At 37.0% G+C, this 24296-nt stretch overlaps 1 protein-coding gene across 5 annotated transcripts in view; it reads left to right on the forward strand.

Moving 5' to 3' along the window:
- HELZ (helicase with zinc finger) overlaps positions 1–24296 on the forward strand; it is a 159085-nt gene that overhangs the window by 84283 nt on the left and 50506 nt on the right. For all 5 annotated transcript variants that reach the window (XM_032429922.1, XM_032429925.1, XM_032429926.1 and 2 more), the window contains 6 exons: positions 4917–5095; positions 7932–8050; positions 9204–9349; positions 10635–10782; positions 14049–14232; positions 18675–18903. In XM_032429922.1, the coding sequence (XP_032285813.1) occupies positions 4917–5095; positions 7932–8050; positions 9204–9349; positions 10635–10782; positions 14049–14232; positions 18675–18903 (1005 nt within the window). The remainder of the gene's footprint in view (positions 1–4916; positions 5096–7931; positions 8051–9203; positions 9350–10634; positions 10783–14048; positions 14233–18674; positions 18904–24296) is intronic.

The raw sequence follows: 24296 nt of genomic DNA on the forward strand, positions 1-24296 counted from the left end.
TGCTATTTAATTCTTAATAACCACAACCAAAGCCATTTGAATGATTTTACAATTGCATTAAAAAGAACAAAAGAGAAAAAGGTGGTGTGGCCTGCTAACACAGGTTTTTATGCCATACTTTGTTTTCACTCTGGAAGATAAATTAGAGCAGAAATAATTGTTTTAAGTAGAATCCAGTTGTATTTAATAAGAAAATATCACATATATACAATCACTATAAATGAAAATGTGGTATTTATCACTGGATAAGTTCATCAGTAACTAGTTTGCTTCAGATTCTAATCTTTTTTAGTCATAAGTAAAAGCTCAGTAGCTAGTAGCAGTGTTGCTATGAGTGTTCTTACTTTAATGGAGGTGTTTCGTTTGCTTTTATTGTTGGTGTGTGTGTTTATGTTTGTATATGTGTGTGGTATGTAGGAACTGTGACAGCCTCAATTGTCATGGTGTGCTTGGGCTTGGAAGCAATGAAGTAAAGCCCCCTCACATCTTGATTGACCTAGGATAGGTCATTTGTTATTTGGGCCTGAAGAACTGTTGTTGATTCACATCTACCATGTGACTAGCATTATGTTTAACTTTTCCCACGTAAAATTATGTTTTGAAGGTTATAATCCAACAGGTAGTGCGTCTAAATGTGTAGAATAAGAAGTTATGTCTCAGTAGGGTATATGTGTAGTTGTAGTGGCCCAGATATAGAAACTTGCTCTTTAGCAGAAAATCTCACCTCTCCGTAAGTCTTAAGAGTGGTTCAGTCAGAAAGCTGGAAAAGTATTTAAATATAAATTTCTAGTTATTTCATTTAGTAAATAGAATAAAATAAGAAGAGGCTTGACTTTTACTAAATCTTTTCTTTTTGTGGTCCTATATTTTCACCATGGTTTTTCTCTTTGGGAATGGTGTTAACTTGTAAATGTATTTCCTAGGAGGATAGTGCACTGAATTATTAAAATTTATTAGTACCATCTGTACTCAGACTAATTTGTAATTATCCTGATGGACAACAAACATGAGAGGTATGGGAGATGGGATAGAGGAAATTAGCATGGCTGAGCACTCTGGGGAGAGCTTGATCTGTCCCAGGATACAGGGGAAAGAACACAAGGGGGCACTAAGTATCTGCGTGTGACTTTGAAGATGTGCTGTCTCTGTGGTGTACGACGGTTGAAGAGTTTGCCTTCTGCTTAGTGTAGTCTAGAGTGGGCCATAGTAAATGCCATAAAGTGTGAAAATGGTCATAAACGTTAAATAGTTTAATACAGTACATATGTTCAAATATACACACTTATGGTTGAAATGTATAAAATTCTATTACTTGCCAGGAGTTGAGCTTAAAATATTTGGGGATGGAGGTTTTAGAAACCATTTTAGATTATATTTCGTTATTTCATTTAAATTAAATATTTCATTTAAATAACCTTAAGACGGACTAGAGAGGAAAACACAGTTTCTGTGTGTGGTTCTGAAGATCGGTATCTGGTTCTGGCAGACTTATTACTTAGTAGATAGAGGTTATCTATGGAGAGAGTGTATATTTATTGCTTTCTGGGCAAATAGAAGGTATTTGTTGTTTTATACAGATCTTCAGAGTAATAGATTTTATTCTGGGATCAGGTCTTTCTGATTCTGTAGTATCTTGTGTAATAACATTTTGGGGGGTTTATTTTATATGAATTCAATACATGAATAAAATTTCAGGCAATCTCCTACTCTAACAATCATAATTCATGTGGGATCTGTGGATGGTTTGTTCCTAGAAATATGTAAATTACTTAATTGGTGTCACATTTCATACTATGAGCTTGAAGGTGACACTTGTCACTATTCTGCAGTTTTTGAAAAATGTTGGTTGTGTTTTAAATAATCTTGTAGACAGTGTCTACCTTAAATGTTGCACAAAATGAAAGCACCAAGAAAATATTTAAACTTTTTGAAGTCAGCACCAGAATATTGTACTTCTAAGGAGATATAGGCTTAACAATCAAACTTTTTCTTTTTAGTAGCTTCAACTTGAGGTGGTTTTCCAAGGTAATTGCAAAAAAAGTCAGTAGTGAGACTTAGAACTTCAAGTTTTATTTTTCCTTTGAGGGCGAAGTGGTGCTTGGCATTAGTATTGATGAGTAATTTGAAAAACCATTTTTCCAGTTTTACAATGAAATTTTCATTTAGGAAAGTATGGAAAATATAGAAAAGAACAAGGAGGAAAATAAAATTATCTGTAATCTCAGCACACAGCGATAAATACTACTAACATTTTGGAGTTTAGTTTCTAGTAATTTCTGTGTTTAAATGCACATATTTTAGTTAATATTAATGGAATCATAATTTTAAATGATTTTTTTCAGATAATTTGTAAAATGAGAGTTTTCATTTACATAAAAGTAAATTCCGCTTTGCTGATCTAATTATTTTTTATTAAAACCTAAAACATGTTGTTTAACCTTTTTGTATCTATTTATTTATTTAAAAGATTTTATTTATTTGTGAGAGAGAGCGAGCATGAGCGGGGGGAGGAATAGGGGAAGAGGGAGAAGCAGGCTCTCTGCTGAGCAGGGAGCCCGATGCAGCCCCCAGGATCATGACCCAAGCCGAAGGCAGGCGCTTAACTGACCGAGCCACCCAGGCACCCCCATTTTTGCATCTTTTAGAAGTGATATTGGTTACTTTTACCAAGTTTACAGTCCTTCCTATCAGAGTAATGCTTTTAAAATATATTTCTTTACTTTTCTAATTTATATATATATATTTTTGCTTCCCTTAAAAGTAATAACCAGTTTTTAAGTGTATCATGAAAGGTGAGAATACATTTTAGAAGATCATTAGATTAGGTTTTGTGCATATTACATTTGAGCTGCCTTTTAAATATCCTAAAGGAGACAAATGTTAAATAAAAAGTTGATATGCATTCTGGAGATGAGGTCTTGGCTGGAGAGAGAAAAATGTGTTAGTCACTAGAGTACTGGTGGTGATTGAAGTCATGAGCCTGGCTGAGATGGGCAGGGAGAGAATAGGGCCCGAGAAGAGGAGTGTGATGAGTAAGCCTAGGAGAATTCTAACCTAGGGAGGAAGAACGAAGGCAAGGAGAGGTTGAGTCATGGAAGCTGAGGGCAGAGAGTGTTGCAAGGAGGGAACAGCCACAGGGCTGGATGCTGCTAATAGTCAAGTACTGTGATGGGCCTGGAGAATATCCAAAAGAGTTAGTAACATGGACGTTTGTATCCCTTCATCGGACCCCACGCTCTCCTGAGTTCTTTTTTACTTCTTTGATTGCTTCTTGCCAGTTTTCTTTACTGTTTCCCCTTCTTTTCCCTGCCTCTAAATGTTGGGGTAACCATCGGTCATTCTCCCAACTAGTTTCTTTTTTATCTACACTTACTCTCCAGCTGCTCTCATCTAGTCCCGAGGCTTAAATATTATCCCAATTGTGTATTTCTTGTCCCAGACATTCTCCTGAACTTCAGACTTATACATCCCCCTGCTTATTGACTATCCCTACATGGATGTCTGCTACTGAATTTGTCCACGACTGAATTCTGTTCTCACTTCAAATCTGTTCTTCACTTTGACCATCTTTGTAAACACCACTGTCGTTCATCTAGTTTCAAAGGCACAGAATCATCCTTCTTTTAAATTGCACATCTGGTTCACTAAATCCCGTCAGCATTACTCTCAAAATGTGTAGTGAATCCAACCATTTTCACATCTTTCCTGTTACCACCCTGGTCCAAGCTGTCATTTTTTTCTTGTCCAGACCCTTACAACAACCTCCTAGCTGGTCTCCCTGTTTCCCTCCCCTGCCCCTGCCTCTGTTCCAGTCGGTGGTGTGTTGCAGCCAGCTTGTAGTGGCTTGTGAGAACCAATCATGTACATGTCTTCCCAAGTTCATGTTTGGTGACATCATGTTGGTAGCTTGAAATTGGCCATGGTAGTGGATTTTATACCACAGAAGTCAGCAAACACTACGGATCAGCTCCACCCCTACCCTCCAAGCTGGTTGTGCAACATTTACCAGCACACCACTGTCCAGCCCTCCCCCTCCCAGCTCCCCAAACTATATATTCTTACCAGAGAAAGAGTGGTCCTTTACCAACATAAGTCAGATCATGTGACTGCCCTGTCAGAACTCTTTGATAGCTTTCCATTAAAATCAGAGTAAATCAAAGCCTTTATGAAAGCTGGGAAACCATGTGATTTGTCTCTGTGCTGGAGCATAGTAGACACCCAGTAGATCTTTGTTATATGTGAGTGGGTTAGAGATGGGTGGGTGGGTGGATGGATGGATGCCTTGTTTCTGTACCATTTTAGTAGTCTATTGCATGAGGCCTATTAATATTTTTCTTTTGCAATTAATGGAAGAGATGGTCTTTCTTAAGATTTTTCTGATTGTCCAAAATTTAAATTTATTTTTAAATCTCCTTTAGATAATTTAGGTAAATCTCCTTTAGATTTAAACATGGGTGTAAGAATTCTGAGGTGAAATGCAGATAACTTTTAAGTTTCTGTTGTAGGTGTGCAATTCACGGTTTTTTTTTTTTAGCATAGAGAATTACAATATGAATTAAGTATATTTTTGTAAGAATATTCTAGAAAAAAAGTAATTCCCAAATGGGAATCTTTTGAACTGAAAAAACTATAGTGCTTATGAAACTGTTTGTCATTCTGTTGTAAGATTAATCTGAACACTTAAAAATAATTAGATATTTATTTTATGATAGTACATATGCTTTCTGTCTGAATCCTTTTTTGGTAGGGCATAGTCACAGTTGTATGTTAAATTCTAATTCAGTAGAGTGTTAATGGTTACCAGATTTATTTGTTAATTTTCAGATATGGCAGTCTTAACGTAATAATGTTAATTTTTTGATTATGCTGGTAAGATGTTAATAAATATAAATAGGAAATATTATCTTCTTTTATAGGGTATATTTCAGAAATCGCTGGGTAAAGACTGTCCACCCAGTTGTGCATCAGTACTGTTTGATCTCGAGCGCACATTCCACCTTTCAGATGCCACAGAAAGAAGATATTCTTAAACACCGAGTGGTTGTTGTTACATTGAATACTTCCCAGTACCTCTGTCAGTTGGACCTTGAACCTGGTATGCTGACTCAAGACACAGATAGGGTGTCTCTAAATGCATAGGGTTTCTGCATTCAGTTTAGACCAGGGGTTGGCAAACTATAGCCTGTGGGCCAAATCTGGCCTGTTGTCTGTTTTTGTAAATAAAGTTTTATTGCATGGAACACAGCCATGCCCATTTATTTACCTATTTATTACGTATGGGTGCCTTTGTGCCACAGTAGCTGAGTTGAGTAGATGCAACAGAGATTGTATGGCCAACAAAACCTAAAGTATATACTGTTTGGCCCTTTACCAAAAAAAAAAAAAAAAAAAAAAAGTCAACCCCTAGTTCAGACATTTGAGTGACCACTATTCTGTTTGTTCTCTTATCAGATGGTATTTACTTACTATTGGTCATGTGAAAAATTCAAATTTGGATAGTGTTAGTTTTTTTTTTTTTAAGATTTTCTCAAGTTTTTGCTTTAAAATGCTTTTGTGTTACACAGTGTAGAGACAGCAATCATGATAGGTTTTTTTTAGACATACTATTAAGATTATTATATTTAAGTACAGGAATCTGTAAAATCAAACTAATACGAAGTACAGATAAAAGGTGACAAGTAATTCTGATAAGTATGGCAGAACTTAACCATCAAAAAGTGGTACCACTTTAAGGTACTTGCTTTGGAAGAATATTCATTTATTACTGCCATATTATAATGGTTGACATTGCTCAACACTTTTTTGCTCTCTCCTTTTGGAATTGCTTTCAGAGCCAGTGACAGATTCTTTTGAACATTGGAGTCCCTGGAAGGTAGATACTGTTCTCTTCACCTTGAATTCCTGGCATCTGGCCCAGGGTATAGATACCTGGAGGCCCTTGATAAACCTCTGTTTATCTTAAATGAATGAATGGTGGCCAAACTTTCTTTTTTGAGGGTAGATTTAATTTTAGAAAAGCTTCAAAATCTTTCTGAGACATGTCTGGTAAATAAGGTAGGTGATCAAATTGAGCAATACCATTAGGGGTAAAAAAAAAAAAAAAGAGAGAGAGACGTGCCTCTCATGTAATGAGACTTATTTTCTTGTGCATGCAGTTCATAGCTGGCTGGTGAGGGCAGTTACAAAAGCAGAGTTTCAAAAATGTTTTGAACAAGTGACTGCATCATTGGAGTGAGTTCTATTTCCTCCCAACTGACTTCTTTGAATGGAACAACACTTATTTGAAATGTAAATTTTGGTATGTTTATTTAACAATCAGTCTCATTACTTCATGGTTATACTCTGCCTATTTGCCACGTAGATGAAATGCCCAAACCTCCTAACAGTGTAGTTTTGTGGGGAAGTAAAGAATGGCTTTGAAGAGCAAGAATATGGAAGAACAACTTAGAAGTTGCCTATGTCCTTTGTTCTGGGCATTGCTTATATTTGATTTCATTTAATTCTTGTATCAGCCCTCTGGAGGGAGGGTTCTTTGACAGATAAGAAAACCAAGGCTCAGGCTAAATCAGTTTGGTTAATTCAAGTCACCTGTACTAGCTTAAGCACTAGCTATAACAGTTTCATGATATATCCAGTTCCTGATTCAAGCCTAGCTCTATTTAACTGTTATCTAATGAAAACAGTAGTTTTTAAGTAATTAGTTTTGTAGAACAAAAAACACAGTCTCCTTAACAGGGAGAAAAATGCACAAGCGTCTATCATGTTTAGGCCACTGTCAGGAAATAAGACAACAGTTATTAATACTACACTATCAACCATAACCATTTGTATGAATGGATGATGATGGTGGTTATTACTGCCAGTTAGTAAGATTTAGAAGGTTCCCAACCAAAAAACAAGTTGCATTACAGAGTTGCATAAAAAATGGTTTGGAACTTGCTGATATTCATAGAAATAGGGATAGCAATAGAGGTTCAGTTCTTGGGCCCTCCTCAGAGGAGGCTAATTAATTCAGAGAGTTTTATAACTTTGTCATTCTGTTGAGACACTATTTTGTTCTTTTGCTACACTAGTAAAAAGAAGGCCCCCTTCTTCCTAACTCGGTGTATTGGCCATAGGGGAGAACTTTTTCCTTCTCCACATTGAGACCGTGAGATTTTTGCCTCTTTACCCCACTTAAGGGTAAAAGGACTTTCACCTCCCTTCTGTACACAGAATCTTGTGCCCCAGGGTGAGTGGCAATAGCATTCAAGATGTGAAATGCCTTCTACTCTAGATGCTTGACATCTGTCTGTCATTTTTTCCACACTGGTGATTCTGTTTTTCAGCCAGGGTAGGCTGTTAGACTAAATAATTTTATACACACACACACACACAGACACACACACAAACCCCTAAATAATCAAATTAGTGAATTGCTAATCGATAACCCCTTTGTTTCAGTCAAGGTTGGATTATAACTTTCTCCCTTATATTAGATTTCAGGTATGATTTTCTTTAATGTTCAATACGTATGGTAAAGCTAAAGTTACTTATAAACTGCCATTGTTTTATTTTTGATATTTCATCACATAAATAATGAGAGGACTATCAGTGTCTAGTTGCCAGCCCTTCTTTTTTGGTGAAAAGCTGCTATCTTGTACTTCAAACATCTTTTTTATATGTACTCAGTCAACTATTCCTCTGGGGGGTCCTTAGCACCAGATGCCATTTCATATCTATTATTGGGTAGAATAGTTCTTTCTTTTCATCTCCGTTCTTCAAATAATGATTTAAATTAACGATTTTCTAAATTGAGGATTGGCATTACAAGTACTCGTAGCTCTGAAATGAGCCCACTGAACTCTTGCCTTAGCAGAAAAGGAAAGAACTGCTGCTGCCTTTATTGCTGCTGTGTGTTGCTTTACTGTGTTTATTACTGTACTTTGTAGGGTTTTTTACACACATCCTGTTAGACGAAGCTGCCCAGGCCATGGAGTGTGAAACCATTATGCCTCTAGCGTTAGCAACTAAAAACACTCGGATTGTCTTGGCTGGTGACCACATGCAGGTATGTGCCCTCTGAGTCATCATATTGAAGGAACTACTAATTATATTTTGATGTTTAATATTCTGTTTTCTAAAACGTCCTCTGAGATTGTGCCATGTATTACAGTTTAAGTACTTTAAATATTTCTGTACTAATAATGAAAAATACTGCTTTTTCAGAAGGAAAATTACTATCCCACTGTTTTTTTTCCTTCTTTGGATAGGGAGTGGGATGAATGAGTCTGTCAGTGTTATAATTTTCATGTTTTTAATTTGAAGATGAGCTTTCTAGAGTGTGACTCTTTGATTTTTACTTTTCTTTAGAAAATATAAGTTATCCTTCCTACAGTTCCCCAGTTCTTGTCCCTAGCATTTGTTTTCATGAAGGGTTGATTTTTTTGCCATCATAGGAAACAGAGTATACTTAATTCAAAATGACAGCCCACATCTCAAAGAATGTGTCTGATTTTATGTATTTCAGTACCTATTATATAAGGAAAGAGAAATAGAATTTTTGTATTAATCTTTGTTTTACAAAGTTGCAGTTTGAAGTTCTTTCTCTTCTGCTGTAACCGGGATTGAACCTATATAGTATTGTAGCTCTGACGACATCCAGGAAAGAGCTGAATGTAGAGGAAGAAATTCTGTTTTTGTTTCTTTGTCAAAAGTAGTTTAATTTTGTTCTTTAGTCATCAAAGGTATGATCAAGAATGGCTCCTTATACTTTATGAGATAAAAAGCATTATTTTACTGATTATTAAATTAAATTTTTTAGTCATAGGCTGTATATCCTTCCAGCTCACCCTTTTAAATAGTTGATCAGTTTTAGTGAAATAACTGATTAACTCCCCCAGTGATGCAGTGGGTTGCATCTCTGAAAGTTAGTGAAGTAATGGCTATTTATTATTATGTTGGAGGAGCTCTTTGTTAATCTATGTGTAGAAACTCTGTGCTACTGTTGATATACTGAAACGAAAAGTTAGAAATTTTAGCCTAGTTCTTTATAGTAGTAAAATTGTTCAGAGAAAGTATTTTTGATTCTGCTTATTCCAGCATTCAGCATGTTGAGATTTAGTACATTAGAGGTTTCAGCGTAGTGGATTTTTTATAAGTAGGTCAAAAAAGTGCTACTTGCATATTTAGTTAAATTTTCTCTGTATGTTTGTCTGTTACAGCTCAGTCCTTTTGTTTACAGCGAGTTTGCCAGGGAGAGAAACCTTCATGTTTCATTACTTGATCGACTCTATGAGCATTACCCTGCCGAGTTTCCATGTAGGATCCTCCTATGTGAGAACTACCGCTCCCATGAAGCTATCATCAAGTAGGTGTGAGCTGCCCCTTCTGTGTCACACTTCCTGCAGTCTGGTGGGTGGGAACTCTGTATGGCACTGATACGAGGGACAGACTAGTCCCAGCACAGTTACGTGGTGTCCCTGGCATTGCAAATTATGTTAAATTTTATTTCTGAAAAAGAGCACCTCAAAGGTCAGCTGCAATTTTTCACAAAATACACAATCCTAGAAACTAAAATTTTAGTTTCTACCAGTTATGATGTTTTCCTGTGACTAAATATGTAATATATATGTAAAACTACATGATGTAATAAACAGATATATTGACAGAACACATAGTAGTTTCTTTTATGTCTGGCTGTGTTATATAAGGAATCTGTTTTAAAAGTAGGGAAAGAAGGGAGGAAGCAAGTAAGGAAGGAAAAACCATGAAACTTAGTCATAAAGTTTTTAAAGTTTTCTATTAAATACAGTATGCCTCTATAAAAGTAAAAATATCATAAGTGACAGCTCAATGAACAGTCACAAATTGAACATACCTATGTAACCCGGCCTCCAGATGAAGAAGCAGAACACTAGCAGCACTCTGGAAAGCCCGTTTGTGCTCCTTTCCCGTCACTACCCCACCAAAAACTTAGTTTTTTAAAGTTTAGTATAATTTAGTAATATTGATTATGTTAGTCAGTGAAAACCATTTTTAGGTTTCTCTGAAAACAATAAGATAGATATAAAAATAAATTTAGATTTAACTATGGCTTTTATCAATCTCTCAAAATGTGGTTCTCCTTATTGTTGCCAGTCATTTGCTGCAGTCAGTAATGAATCAAGTACTTAGTATTTTTCATCAGTAAAAAGTATTCTTTTTGCAGCTGAAGACTTGAATGTCCTTCGGTTGTATGTGTTTCAGTGTCTATATATCTTTGTGTTTGCATGTGTAAGTAAATGATCCATATAAATAAAAATATGTATTAACCAGGAAAATAGCTAGCAATTTCCTCATAGAGCAAGATTCTTACCTAGTATTGACTATTGTCATTTCTTCCTTTTCTTTCTATATTCTGGCTTCATATCTGACCAGATTCATTTAGCAATGGTATACCAGGAGCCTACTCTGTTGTTATTGCTGTGATTAATTTTGGGGACAGTCTTGCCCTCATAGGTGTTAGGTGTTTGAATTAAAATTAATCATGGACATAAAGCAGCATTATTAGAATTGACTATAATTTATAGTCAATATAATTTTTTTTCTTATGGATAAAGTTAATTTTGATGATAAATCACTATTTATTTATTTATTTTGGTCTTTTTTGGCAGTTACACCTCTGAGCTCTTCTATGAGGGCAAACTGATGGCCAGTGGAAAGCAACCAGCACACAAGGATTTCTACCCACTAACTTTCTTTACAGCACGAGGGGAAGATGTACAAGAAAAAAATAGCACAGCTTTTTATAATAATGCAGAGGTACCTTAGTTCTTTTGCAGATTATTGACATTTTCACAGTCACATGGTCTATTCTTGTTGACTGTTCATTTACGATTTTGGGTTGACGTCCTATTGTATGTCATTTACATGAAAATAGCATGTAAAGTTTATTCTTTTTGTATCCCGTTGATTTGTTAAGATCAGTCTCCTGTGGGAAACAAAAACTGATTTACATTTTGATTACATTTGATTTACATGTCTTTTTTTTTTTTTTAAGATTTTATTTTTTATTTATTTGACAGAGAGAGAGCACAAGCAGGGGGAGAGGAAGAGGCAGAGGGAGAGAGAGAAGCAGACTCTCCACTGAGCAGGGAGCCCGATGTGGGGCTCGATCCCAGGACCCTGGGATCATGACCTGAGCTGAAGGCAGATGCTTAATCGACTGAGCCACCCAGGCGCCCCTTGATTTACATTTCTTATGACAAAATACAAAATACATTACTTCGTTTAAAAGAAAAGCCAATATTATTTTCATATAATTATTATTGTTAGCTAACTAAAATAGACTGTGATTATATTTCATAGTACATACTCAAATGAGTTATTATTTTATTTATTTAAAGATTTTATTTTTTATTTATTTGACAGAGAGAGACAGCAAGAGAGGGAACACAAGCAGGGGGTGTGGGAGAGGGAGAAGCAGGCTTCCCGCGGAGCAGGGAGCCCGATGCGGGGCTCGATCCCAGGACCCTGGGACCATGACGACCTGAGCCGAAGGCAGACGCTTAACGACTGAACCACTCAGGCGCCCCTCAAATGAGTTATCGTTTTAAATGAGTAAGACTTGAATTGCAGAATCCTGTGCTCCAGAGAGATTATACAGGCCCAGAGGACAGTGTTGCTAAGCCATTATGTGCTATGACCTGTATGGTTCTCTTATAGTTTCTGACTTTCTAAGTTTAGAGAGAATGTGGGTAAATGGTCAGGTAGCAGACAAAAACCTGGTGAAGTCTTTAAGGGCCAGCAGGCCAGAGACTCTGGGGTTAGGTTCTGGCTGTCATAAGGGAGTGGAGTTCTGGACTTCAGGAAACCCAGAGGAGGGAGTATGCTTGGTTGGTCATTAGAGGAATGGGTCTTGATCTGTGATCTCCATTTCCCTTTCTTCTCTTGAGTCCCATGCTTTACTCATTTTATTTACAAAGAAATGGGTCTTATTATGTAATAGTAATTCATCTTTCCTTTTAAAAATTGATCAGAGGTCTATAGTTAGAAGGCAGTATAAGAAAATCAACTGCTGTTAACTGTTCAGTATAGGTGTTCTGCAGCACAGAGCTGTGGAAAATGGGATCTGATGCTCACCAGCTGCCCAAACCACCTGGAGTAACTCTTTCATCCCAGGGAGCTAGGGGAGAGGGGAACTGCCTCTCAGCTGCTGAGATAGCCTTTCTGTAAGAGCTGTGTGGGGATGGGTGCAGTACCTAGCTTGAATGCCCTGGCCTCCCTCTTCTTACTGAGTTTCTATACACTTTGTTGAATAAATGCTTCTCAATTTCTTGTAAAGTTTTTGATCAATCTCCAGAGACTTTGCAAATTTTGACCAGCTTAATAGATGTCTGTCTGGGAGAGAAGTTTCCCCAAGCTCCTTATATCACCATTCCAAGTCTATGTATTTTGACTTCAGTTTTAGGCATCCCTTCACAGAGGGATGAGGTGGAGAAATGGTTTTGTATTGCTTAGTGGTAGGAACTCTGTGTGTGTGTTTGGGTGGGGCGGGCAGTAGAGGTGTCTCCCCAACTTTCATCTACCCCCATATTTAACAAAATGGGTGAAGATAGGTTTTTCTTATTATTTCTTATTCTTTATTGCAGTAGACTCAGGCCACCTTTCTTGTTCCTTCTAGTGAGAGCGCCATACCTTCAGTCCAGTTTACTCTTCAGAACCCTTGGGCAGTCTATATATCTGAAGCACTTGATGTTAAATCATTGTGACAAAAGGGAGACTCTAGTACATATCTCTGTCATTCATTGAGTTTGTATCTGGCAGTGAGAAGTGAATCCTAGCTGATAATCCTCAAGTTCTTGAAAGAAATAAAAATACTGTCAAATTTTATTAAGTATATTTAACATTGTAAATATAAGTACATATTATTAACAAATATTAAATAATGTTATTTAAAATACATTTAAAAAACTTTATTCTCAGGGCGCCTCGGTGGCTCAGTTGGTTGAGCCTCTGACTTTCGGTTTCGACTCAAGGCTTGATCTCAGGGTTGTGAGATCGAGCCCCACATCAGGCTCTGTGCATAGCCTGCTTGAAATTCTTTTCCCCTCCTTCCCCTTCCCCTCTGCTTTTCCCCCTGCTCGTGAGCGTGCACGTTCTCTCTCAAATAAATAAATAAACTCTTAAAAAAAAAACAAAAAAAACAACTTTCTTCTCTATGCCCCTAGAGTCTTGCCTGACCCTCTGTTGAGCCTACCGTTTTCATATATATATATATATGGAATATACATACATATATATGGAATCTGTTTTCTAAATATACAGCAATCTCTCAGCAGGCAAGGAACATGTTTTATTAATCATTGTTTCCGCCACTGCTCCAAGCATTGAAACTTCGATCAATTCATTGTATTAAAATAGATTGAATAAATTCAGTTGGGTAGAATATGGTGTTACTTTATTGTAAGGTTAATTAAATGGCTTGGGCAAACTTGTATTACTAGGAAGCAGTGAATTGTCAAAGTGTCTCTCCAATCCAGATTTGTCTTAGTCCCAACTGTGGTTATGTTAGCTGTTGGCTGCTTTGCTTAGTTGTATCAGTGGGGGACGGTGACAGTGCTAGATCTTGTACTGCTGAGACTTAATGGTGGCACTGACTCTAGGACTCTTTCAGTTGGCTGTTCGTTTCACTGGCCTCGTATCAAGTGAATGGACTGAGAAATCCTGGGAATGTGGGGAATTGCTTCCCTGACTCCCTAGATGGGGTTGCCAGTTTCATGGCCCTATCTTTGTCCTCCTCCCCACATAGGAAATTGAACCTGTCCCCATTTAAGGATGGAGGCTGGATGAAGGATGAAGGCCATTTGCCCATTACATTGTGTCTGATATTCATGTTTTCCCTGGGTGCATTTTACTTGGGTAGAATTTTACTGTTTGAAATGTACATAAAATTTTTCTCCTTTTGTTTCAGCAAAGCATTACTCCTATTTAGAGGTAGTTTTTAAATGACATTTGCTAAAATGGCATCCTTTATACATTTGCTTCAGTTACGCTATCTTTAATATGCATATGTGTGTTGTTTAAAGGTGTTCGAAGTGGTGGAACGTGTGGAAGAGTTGAGAAGGAAGTGGCCAGTAGCGTGGGGGAAGTTGGATGATGGCAGTATTGGTGTGGTGACGCCATATGCTGATCAAGTGTTCAGGATACGTGCTGAACTTCGAAAAAAGAGATTATCTGATGTTAATGTAGAAAGGGTGCTAAATGTTCAAGGTAAGTATTAATTGAACTAAGTTACTCAGATGCTTAAATCTTAAGGTGTGTGCACATTTGATTCTTAATTCTCAAGATCTTTTTTTCTGGACAAGCAGTTGTGTATTCATTTCATACCAAATTCATTAATGCCAAATTTGGCAATTAAAGGTCAAGCTCATTTACGTGTTTATTACATTTTTATATCCAGATGAAAGAAGCAGGAACAAATGGGTTTTTTCAGTGACCATAATGGTGTGAATGCCACACACTACATCTGTGTGCAATAGTTACAATCACAGTAGTGTGCGCCACCTCCTGTCACTGTACTGTATCTGAAGATTGATTTGTTCATAAAGATTTTCAAAAACTTGAACTTGTCAAGCATATTCTGTTTAAATGCATTTTTAAAGGCACAGTTTGTTTTTTATCTATAGATGTTCCTAAGTGAATAGTTACCAGGAGCTCATTTAAATTGCCTTCATGTAATTAGTTGCTATAGAGTTTGTGCTTTTATTTTTTTGAAAAGATTTTATTTATTAGAAGGGACGGGCAGGGGTGGAGGGAGAGGAGAGGGACAAGCAGACTCCCTGCTGAGTGTGGAGACCGATGTGGGTCCCAGCCCCAGGACCTGAGATCGTGACTTGAGCTGAAGTCCGATGCTTAAGTGACTGAGCCACCCAGGCGCCCCGAGTTTGTGCTTTTAAATATATGTAGCAACACTATCATGTGAGTGCTGGAAAAGTCCAGTATAATTACAGTTTTAGGTTTCATGGGAATATACAATAGTAAGAGTAATACAGTTTTAGGTTATGGGGACAAAATAGTTCTATATCATGTGTTGTCCAGTTCCCTCAGAATTTGGGCGTTTGTTTCAATATTTATTTACATTTTAGTTAACATATAGTGTAATACTGGTTTCAGGAGTAAAATTCAGTGATTCATCACTTACATACAACACCCAGTGCTCATCACAACGAGTGCCCTCCTTAATACCCATCCCCCATCTAGCCCCCCCCCACCCACCTCCCTCCACCAACCCTCAGTTTGTTCTCTGTTGTTAAGAGTCTCTATGATTTGTTTTCCCTTCCCCCCTTCCCATATGTTCACCTGTTATGTTTCTTAAATTCTACATATGAGTGAAATCATATGGTACTTTTCTTTCTGTGATTAACTTATTTCCCTTAGCATAATATATTCTAGTTCCATCCATGTCATTGCAAATGGCAAGATTTCATTCTTTTGGATGGCTTAGTAATATTCCGGCCTGTGTGTGTATGTGTGTGTGTGTGTGCGTGCGTGTGCATGTGTATGTGTACCACATCTTCTTTATCCATTCATCAATTGATGGACATTTGGGCTCTTTCCATAGTTTGGCTATTGTTGATAATGCTGCTATAAACATCGGGGTGCATATACCCCTTTGAATCTGTATTTTTGTATCCTTTGGGTAAATACCTAGTAGTGCAATTGCTGGATCGTAAGGTAATTCAATTTTATTTTTTTGAGGAACCTCCAGAGTGGCTGCACCGGTTTGCATTCCCACCAACAGTTCAAGAGGGTTCCCCTTTCTCTGCATCCTCGTCGATACCTGTTGTTTCTTGTGTTGTTAATTTTAGTCATTTTGACAGGTCTGAGGTACATGGTTTTGATTTTTTTTTTTTTAAGATTTTATTTATCTATTTTAGAGAGAGAGCGAGTATTGAGTGGGGAAGAGGGACGGAGTGGGAAGGAGAGGGAAAGGGAGAGAATCTCAAACGGACTCCCTGCTGAGCACGGTGCCCAGTGTGGGGCTCAGTCCCACAATCCTGAGATCATGACCGGAGCCGAAACCAAGAGTAGGACACTTGACCGACTGAGCCACCCCAGTGCCCCATCATTGTGGTTTTGATTTGTATTTCCCTGATGATGAGTGATATTGAGCATCTTTTCGTGTGTCTGTTAGCCATCTGGATGTCTTCTTTGGAAAAGTGTCTATTTGTGTCTTCTGCTCATTTCTTAACTGGATTATTTGTTTTTTGGGTGTTGCTTTTGATGAGCTCTTTATAGATTTTGCATAATAACCCTTTATCAGATATGTGGCTTGAAATATCTTCTCCCATTCCATAGGTTGCCTTTTAGTTTTGTTGATTGTTTCCTTTGTTGTGCAGAAGCTTTTTATCTTGAAGTCCTACTAGTTCATTTTTGCTTTTGTTTCCCTTGCCTCCAGGGACATGTCTAGTAAGAAGTTGCTACAGCCGAGGTTGAAGAGGTTGCTGCCTGTGTTCTGTAGAATTTTGATGGTTTCCTGTCTCACATTTAGGTCTTTCGTCCATTTTGAATTTATTTTTGTGTATGGAATAAGAAAGTGGTCCAGTTTCATTCTTCTGCATGTGGCTGTCCAGTTTTCCCAACACCATTTGTTGAAGAGACTGTCTTTTTTCCTTTGGATATTCTTTCCTGCTTTGTTGAAGATTAGTTGACCATATAGTTTTGGGTCCATTTCTGGGTTTTCTATTCTGTTCCATTGATCTGTGTGTCTGTTTTTGTGCCAGGACCATATTTGCTTAATGACTACAGCTTTGTAAATATACGTTGAAATCCAGAATTGTGATGTCTCCAGTTTTGTTTTTCCTTTTCAGAATTGCTTTGGCTGTTTGGGGTCTTTTGTGGTTCCATACAAATTTTAGGATTATTTGTTCTAGGTCTGTGAAAAATGCTGGTAGCATTTTGATAGGGATTGCATTAAATGTGTAGATTTTTGGGGGGTAGTATAGACATTTTAACAACGTTTGTTCTTCCAATCCACGAGCATGGAATGCTTTTCCATTTCTTTGTGTCCTCTTCAGTTTCTTTCATAAGCATTCTGTAGTTTTTAGAGTACAGATCTTTTACCTCTTTAGTTAGGTTTATTCCCAGGTATCTTATGGCTTTTGCTGCGATTGCAAAAGGGATCGATTCTTGATTTCTTTTTCTTCTGCTTCATTTTTTGTATATAGAAATGCAACAGATTTCTGCACTTTGATTTTATATCCTGCGACTTTGCTGAATTCATGTATTAGTTCTAGCATTATTTTGGTGGTGTCTTGTGGGTTTTCTGCATAGAGTATCATGTTGTCTGCAAATACTGGAAGTTTGACTTTGTCCTTGCCGATTTGGATGCCTTTTTTTTCTTTTTGTTGTCTGATTGAGGCTAAGGCTTCCAGTACTATGTTAAATGGTAATGGTGAGAGTGGACATTTGGGCTTGCATTTAGAAGGAATATTACCAGTAAGATAGGAAGCACCCAAAGGAGACCTAGGATAAGTAATGGTCTAAAAACTGCCACATGGGGGGAATCAGAAATGATTGAAAGAACCTGGGTTGTTTGGCTAGAGAAGACTGAAGATTGATACTAAAACTGTATTCAGAAATTTGTAGATTTGTCACAGAATGAGGAAATAGATGTGTTACTATAAGAAAGAGCAGAAGAAAAAATGTGCAAACTAGAGTCTCAGTAAGCCTTCCTTATGCAATCAGCTGTGTCTGCCTTTGGTTAGGGAGAGGCTAGATGACCTTGCTTCAAGGAATGGTCCTTGTGTGGAGTGGGACCTTAGATGAGATAATCATTAAGGCTGGTTCCAGCAATAGTATTTTTTAAATTTTAAAAAATTTATCATTTTAACCATTTTTATGTGTTCATTCTGAAAGTGTCTTTCCAGTTCAAAAATACATAAAATGCCACAGTTCATTGGCATTAAGGATATTCACCTTGTTGTGCAACCATCACCACCATCCGTCTCCAGAACTCTTTTCATCTTGTGAAACTGAAACTCTGTACCCATGAAACAGTAACTCCCTGTCCCACTTCCCTCTTCCCCCTGGCAACCACCATTCTGCTTTCTCTCTGTGAATTTGACCACTCCAGGTACTTTATATAAGTGTGGTCCTGTGGTATTTGTTCTTTTGTGACTGGCTTATTTTATTTAGCGTAATGTCTTCAGGGTTCATCCATGTTGCAGCGTGTGTCAGAATGCCCTTCCTTTTTAAGGCTGGATGATAGGGGCGCCTGGGTGGCTCAATTGGTTAAGGCTGAATGATATTCCATGGTATGTATACACCACATTTTGTTTATCCATTCATCTGTCGATGGACACTTGGGTTGTTTCTACCTTTTGCCCCCGTGGCTAATGGCTGTTATGAACATGGGTATATAAATTATCTGTTTGAGATCCTGCTTTCAGTTTTTTTGGGTAAATGCCCAGAAGTGGAATTGCTGGATCCTGTGTTAATTCTATGCTTAAATTTAATTTTGTGTTTTAGTTTTACGTTTAATTGTTTTAGGAGCTGCCACACTACTTTCCAGAGTGTTTTACATACCCTTTGACATTCCCACCTGCAGGACATAGGAGTTTCAGTTTCTCACGGACACTCGTTACTTAGCAATAACATTTAAAAACTGAAATGCTTTGTCTTAAGTCTCTTATTTATTTATTTTTTTATAGGAAAACAGTTCAGAGTTTTGTTTCTTAGTACAGTACGTACAAGGCATACTTGTAAACATAAACAGACACCGATTAAAAAGAAAGAGCAGCTGCTGGAAGATTCCACAGAGGATTTAGATTATGGTTTTTTATCTAACTACAAACTTCTCAATACTGCCATCACAAGAGCACAATCCCTGGTTGCTGTGGTGGGTGATCCCATTGCTCTGTGCTCTATTGGAAGATGCAGGTAATTATGTGTTACTGATTGAGACATTAAAGGGGGAAAATGTAGAGTAATTTGCATCCCTATGTATATACTTATTTATATGACCTCTTGGCTAATTAAAATCAGGTTCAGTCACCTGATATCCAGTGGGAACACAAAAATACATTGCTTTGGGTCTATTCATTATGTTCATAATTATGTAGTCTTTCATTTAGTCGTCACTCAGCAGATATTTCCTGAGTGCCCACTATGTTCTAAGCACTTTTCTAGCCACTAAGAATATATCAGTGAACAAAAATGACTAAAAATCTCTGCCTTTGTGGGCTTTACGTTTTATTGGGGAGGAGAGGAAGACTGAGAATAAACAAAATAAGAATACCCTGTAGTCTTGTACGTGGTAAGTTCAATGGAAGAGAAATAGAACATTAAGGGGAATTAGGAGTGATGGGGGTGCAGTGGGCTGGTTTGTGATTTATGGAGTGTGGTCAGAGCATCCCTCACTGAGAAGCTGACTTTGAGGTGAGGGAGTGAGCTATGCTGTTATCTGGGGTAAAAGTGCTCCAGGAAGAGGGAACAGCTTGTGCAAGGGTCCTGAGGTGGTTTTGTGTATATGTGTATCTTTGATGGAGACTGAATTTTATATTGATATTATTTCATTTTTTCCCCTTCATTATTGTGTCAGCTTGTTTTTGATGAATTTCCTTCTCTACTTATTTTCTCTCAGGGCTTCTCAGTGTAAATGATTCTTTGTGTTTGGTTAATCCAAGGGTCTTAAAATTAAGGAGGTTAGGAGTGGTTATTACTTGTCTTTGAATAGTGTTGCTAGTATTCCTTAGATTGTAGTCATAAGGAAGTATTTCTACTAAAATGTAGTTAAAATATCAAAATAAGAAATTACTCTTTATACACTTATTGTATATATAGGTAATGGGAATTTTAACTGTTTGAAGCCAGTCATATAAGACTTGGTCTTTATAGTGTTGAAAATTATGTTACCATTAACAAAAAAACAGTTGAACAGAAATTTATAATGTATATTCTTTTATGGAAAAGAAATACACTAGGGATTCCTTAAAGTTGTGGAAGTATTCTAAGACCTGTCAACGTGAATTCAGATAGTAGAAAGCGATGTAGAAAGTCCCAAATATGCCTTGGGTAACTATTTCTTTTTGATATGTTAGAATTAAAGTAGACAGAGCTGCTAGGAAGTTGCTTAAACCAAGTTTTCTATTGCGATATAGATATGGCAGCATTTTATTGTCTGTTTTCCTGTTTCAGCAGGAAGAAGAATTCTATGGGAAGGGAGACAACTGGGACCTTTAATAATAATCTGCATGTATTAGAGTTTAAGACTCCAGAAGAAGTTAATGTACTTTATAGGGGAAAGCCATTAACAAAGGAATCAAGTAGTTTTAATTTATGGTTAGGTTATGAAAAATAACCGTTTATTTAAAAAGGAATCCACAAAACTTGAGTGGTCCATGACTTATTTATGCACACCTAAACAGTCCTGTTGTAAAATATCTTTTTTTTTTTTTTTTTTTTTGATTTTTTATCATTTATTTGAGAGAGAGAGGCAGAGGGAGAAGCAGACTCCCCACTGAGCAGGGAGCCTGACGCAGGGCTTGATTCCAGGACCCCAAGATCATGACCTGAGCTGAAGGCAGACACTTAACCAACTGAGCCACCCACGCACCCCAAAATATATTTAATTTCATATTAAAAAGATAGATTTCTGTTCATTTTTGGCCACTAATGACAAAAAGTTGGGAAAGGGAATATATTAATTCCAGGTTACAAATGAATAAAACTAGGTATAGTAATTTGGCTTTTCTCCTAAGAATTTTACTTTAGTTACTTTATAATTCATTGAAAGCATTTTTGGTTAGAATATTGCTGTGATATTTTACCATTTTTCTTTATATTTATCATTTGAAAAATGTAAGAATACATACAGTTTGATTAGAATTTAATAGATTAAAACATAAAATAGGACAACTTATTAAAAAAAAAAAACTAGGAAAAAAAAAACAGAAACTGTTGGGGGAATAAATAGGTGTAACAATAGTCTTGAGCCAAACTGGTTTTGAACTCTTTTTATAAATAATGTCAAACATTTATAAGTATATTATTTTTTTAAAAACCATTTCTGTAGAGTTGTATTATGCTGTGAATTCCATGAGATCAGCATTTTTTACCCCTTCTCTGACATAAATTGTTATTTTTCTCAGAGCAAATAGGTGAATAGTTCTTTGTGAGGCCATGCTGTCAGAATTATCTAGGGCTAATTTTTAACTTGTAGCCAGGTCTGTTGGTTGCTTATTTCTTACTACTCAGCTGGAGTGTATTAAGGACTACAAATTAATTTATAAGCTAGGCAAAATATTTTCAGAGAGGTTAACTGTATTGTGTAGGGAGAAAAAAATCATGTGACTTATAGCTAATTTAGAATGCTCATTATCTGTGTTATTTGGACACTTTAATCACGGCTTTAATCCAAGAGCTGATAGTTGAAGGGTATGGGTATTTGTGCTTTAATCTTTCTAATTTTATTAGAAATTAATTTAATCTCATAATACAAGTAAACTTGGAGGACATAGGCGACTTTTTCTCTTTTTTTTAAAGCTTTCAGCTTTTCACCATTAAGTATGATGTTAGCTGTGGACTTGTTTTTTTTTTTTTTTTTTTTAAAGATTTTATTTATTTATTTGACAGAGAGAGCGAGAGAGCACAAGCAGGGAGAGTAGAGGGAGAGGGAGAAGCAGGCTCCCTGCCAAGCAGGGAGCCCCATGTGGGGCTCGATGCCAGGACCCTGAGATCATGACCCGAGCCAATGGCAGATGCTCAACCATCTGAGCCACCCAGGTGCCCCTAGCTGTGGACTTGTATATGGCCTTTATTTATTTATTTTTTTTAAAGATTTTATTTATTTATTTGAGAGAGAGAATGAAAGAGAGCATGAGAACGGGGTGAGGGGCAGAGAGAGAAGCTGACTCCCTGCTGTGCAGGGAGCCTGATGCGGGGCTTGACCCCAGGACTCCGGGATCATGACCCGAGCCGAAGGCAGACGCCCAACCGACTGAGCCACCCAGGCATCCTGACATATATGATTCTTAGGCACTATAATAACAGAGGAATGAAGTCTTTGTAGTTTGAGTTAATCAGCCCCACCTGCACTGTGTCCCATTCAATATTTATGAAAAACTAATATATTTCCAAATATTAAATTTTCAAGGAATAATTATTGTGTATAGTATACCAGTTTAGAAGGCAACCGTTATATAATCTTTTTTGTTGTATTTTTAAATAGAATTTATCTATTAACCTGAAGTGAATGTAGTGAACTTCCCCCTCCCCAGCTCGCCAAACCAACGAATCTTAATATAGTAGCTGTTGTTTACCGACAGCTTTCTCTTGCCAGGTGCTTGGTTAAGTGCTTTGCACACTTAGCCTTATTCAGTCATCCCAACAACCCTGCAATGTGGGAATTTTATTTTCATTTTAAATGGGCTTCCTGATTCAAAGAGTTTAAATTACTGCCCAAGGTCATATACCTATTAAATAGTTCACTCAAACAGATGTCACATTGACTTCAAAACCCAGGCTCTTCTCTCTGGGTTACCCTGCCTTTCCCAGGAAGTGATGAATATGCTTGTATAAATCTACGCTGAATGGGGAGAGCCAGAGAGGAGTCATGCATTTCTCCAAACCAATGTGTTTGGAGGAGGTTTTCCTTTGAACTGAATTTCTTCATTAGCAAATTCCATTTACTCAGTGAGATACAATCATATTTCATATGTATGTAGAGATGTAGGTATTTGTGCGTGTATACATATGCACTCTCTATAACTTAAGGATGCCAAGTGATTTTCCAGTGTTTTATCAGTGATCCTAGAAGCAGGGTTAGCATAAAAACAAATTTCTGCTTGTGCTGTCTCTTTCACACACTCTCTCTTTCAAATAAATGAATAAAAAATAATTAAAAAAGGTAATTCCTCCTTAGCTATCAGACTATGAGAAAAAGAGCCTTGATTCCTTCAGAAGGGTTCTTTTTTTCCTCTAAGATTGTATGTATGTATGTATGTATGTATTTGAGAGAGAGAGCAGGGAGGGGCAAAGGAAGAGGGACAAGTAGTCCCTGCACTGAGCCTGGAGCTTATCGTGGGGCTCCATCTCATGACCCTGAGATCTTGACCTGAGCCAAAATCAAGAGTCAGACGCTTAACCAGCTAAGCCACCCAGGCACCCCCAGAAGGGTTCTTAATAGAAATAAAGGGTAAAAGTATGCATTTCTTAGCAACACGTACTTCCTGTAACTGAATGACTATCTTGTTAGCCTTTATGTCTTATTGTCATAAATGCATATTTAATATTTTGTAGTACTTTTCCTGTTGTTGACATATAGGCCTGAAATTTTTTTGGACCCATTTCTTAAACTTACCTTTAAAAAAGTAGAAAAGACATATGTAAGAGAAACATAGTTCAAAATTAAACCCTGCAAAGTTTTATGAATATATTAATAACCTAATTCCCATTCATATACTAACTTTTATAATATAAACCTTTTCATTTATGCTTCTTGAAGCCATCTTGATTACTTCTTGTCCACCTGGACACAAGGATACCAACTTGGAAAGAAACCATATCATATATCTTTTATAGTGTAATAAAACGTTATTTGAACCTCCTATTAAAGATAGGTATGCATATTTATAATGGTCATTTAAAATTAAAAAAATTTTATGTTGTCTTTTGTAATATGTATTTAATATTTTTAATATTTGGAGATCAGTTTCCAGACCTGTAGGAAAACAGCTATCCAACTGCAACAAGTTTTTGAATGTATTTTTTTCCTTTCCTGTTTATTAATTTGATTAGGAAATGAATAGTCAACATTAAAATTCACATTCCAGCTTCCTGTATTCTTCATAATTAATTAAAAACTCTCTTAGTCAATTAATGTTCTGCTTGTTACAAGCATCTGTTAAGTAAGAGAAAAATAGAGGAATAGCTAGTTATTTAAGAATATTTCATGGGGCGCCTGGGTGGCTCAGTCCTTAAGTGTCTGCCTTCGGCTCAGGTCATGATCTCAGGGTCCTGGGATCGAGCCCCACATCAGGCTCCTTGCTCCGCGGGAAGCCTCCTTCTCCCTCTCCCACTCCCCCTGCTTGTGTTCCTGCTCTATCTCTCTCTCTGTCAAATAAATAAATAAAATCTTTAAAAAAAAAAAAAAAAGATTCTTCCATGAGGATTATCTACTTTGTGGCTCAGATTTATGTCCTGAGTTGGCTTTTCTTAGTCATCTAGCACCAGGCTCCTTTGGCCCCATAATTCAAATTGGTCTGATTTATGTATGTGTCTATATTTGTATATGTATATAATGTATATGTGAGTATGTCTTGAAGTACAAATCA

Source organism: Phoca vitulina, unplaced genomic scaffold, assembly GCF_004348235.1.
Source record: "Phoca vitulina isolate PV1807 unplaced genomic scaffold, GSC_HSeal_1.0 scaffold41, whole genome shotgun sequence".
In the NCBI taxonomy this organism is placed as follows: Eukaryota; Metazoa; Chordata; class Mammalia; order Carnivora; family Phocidae; genus Phoca; species Phoca vitulina.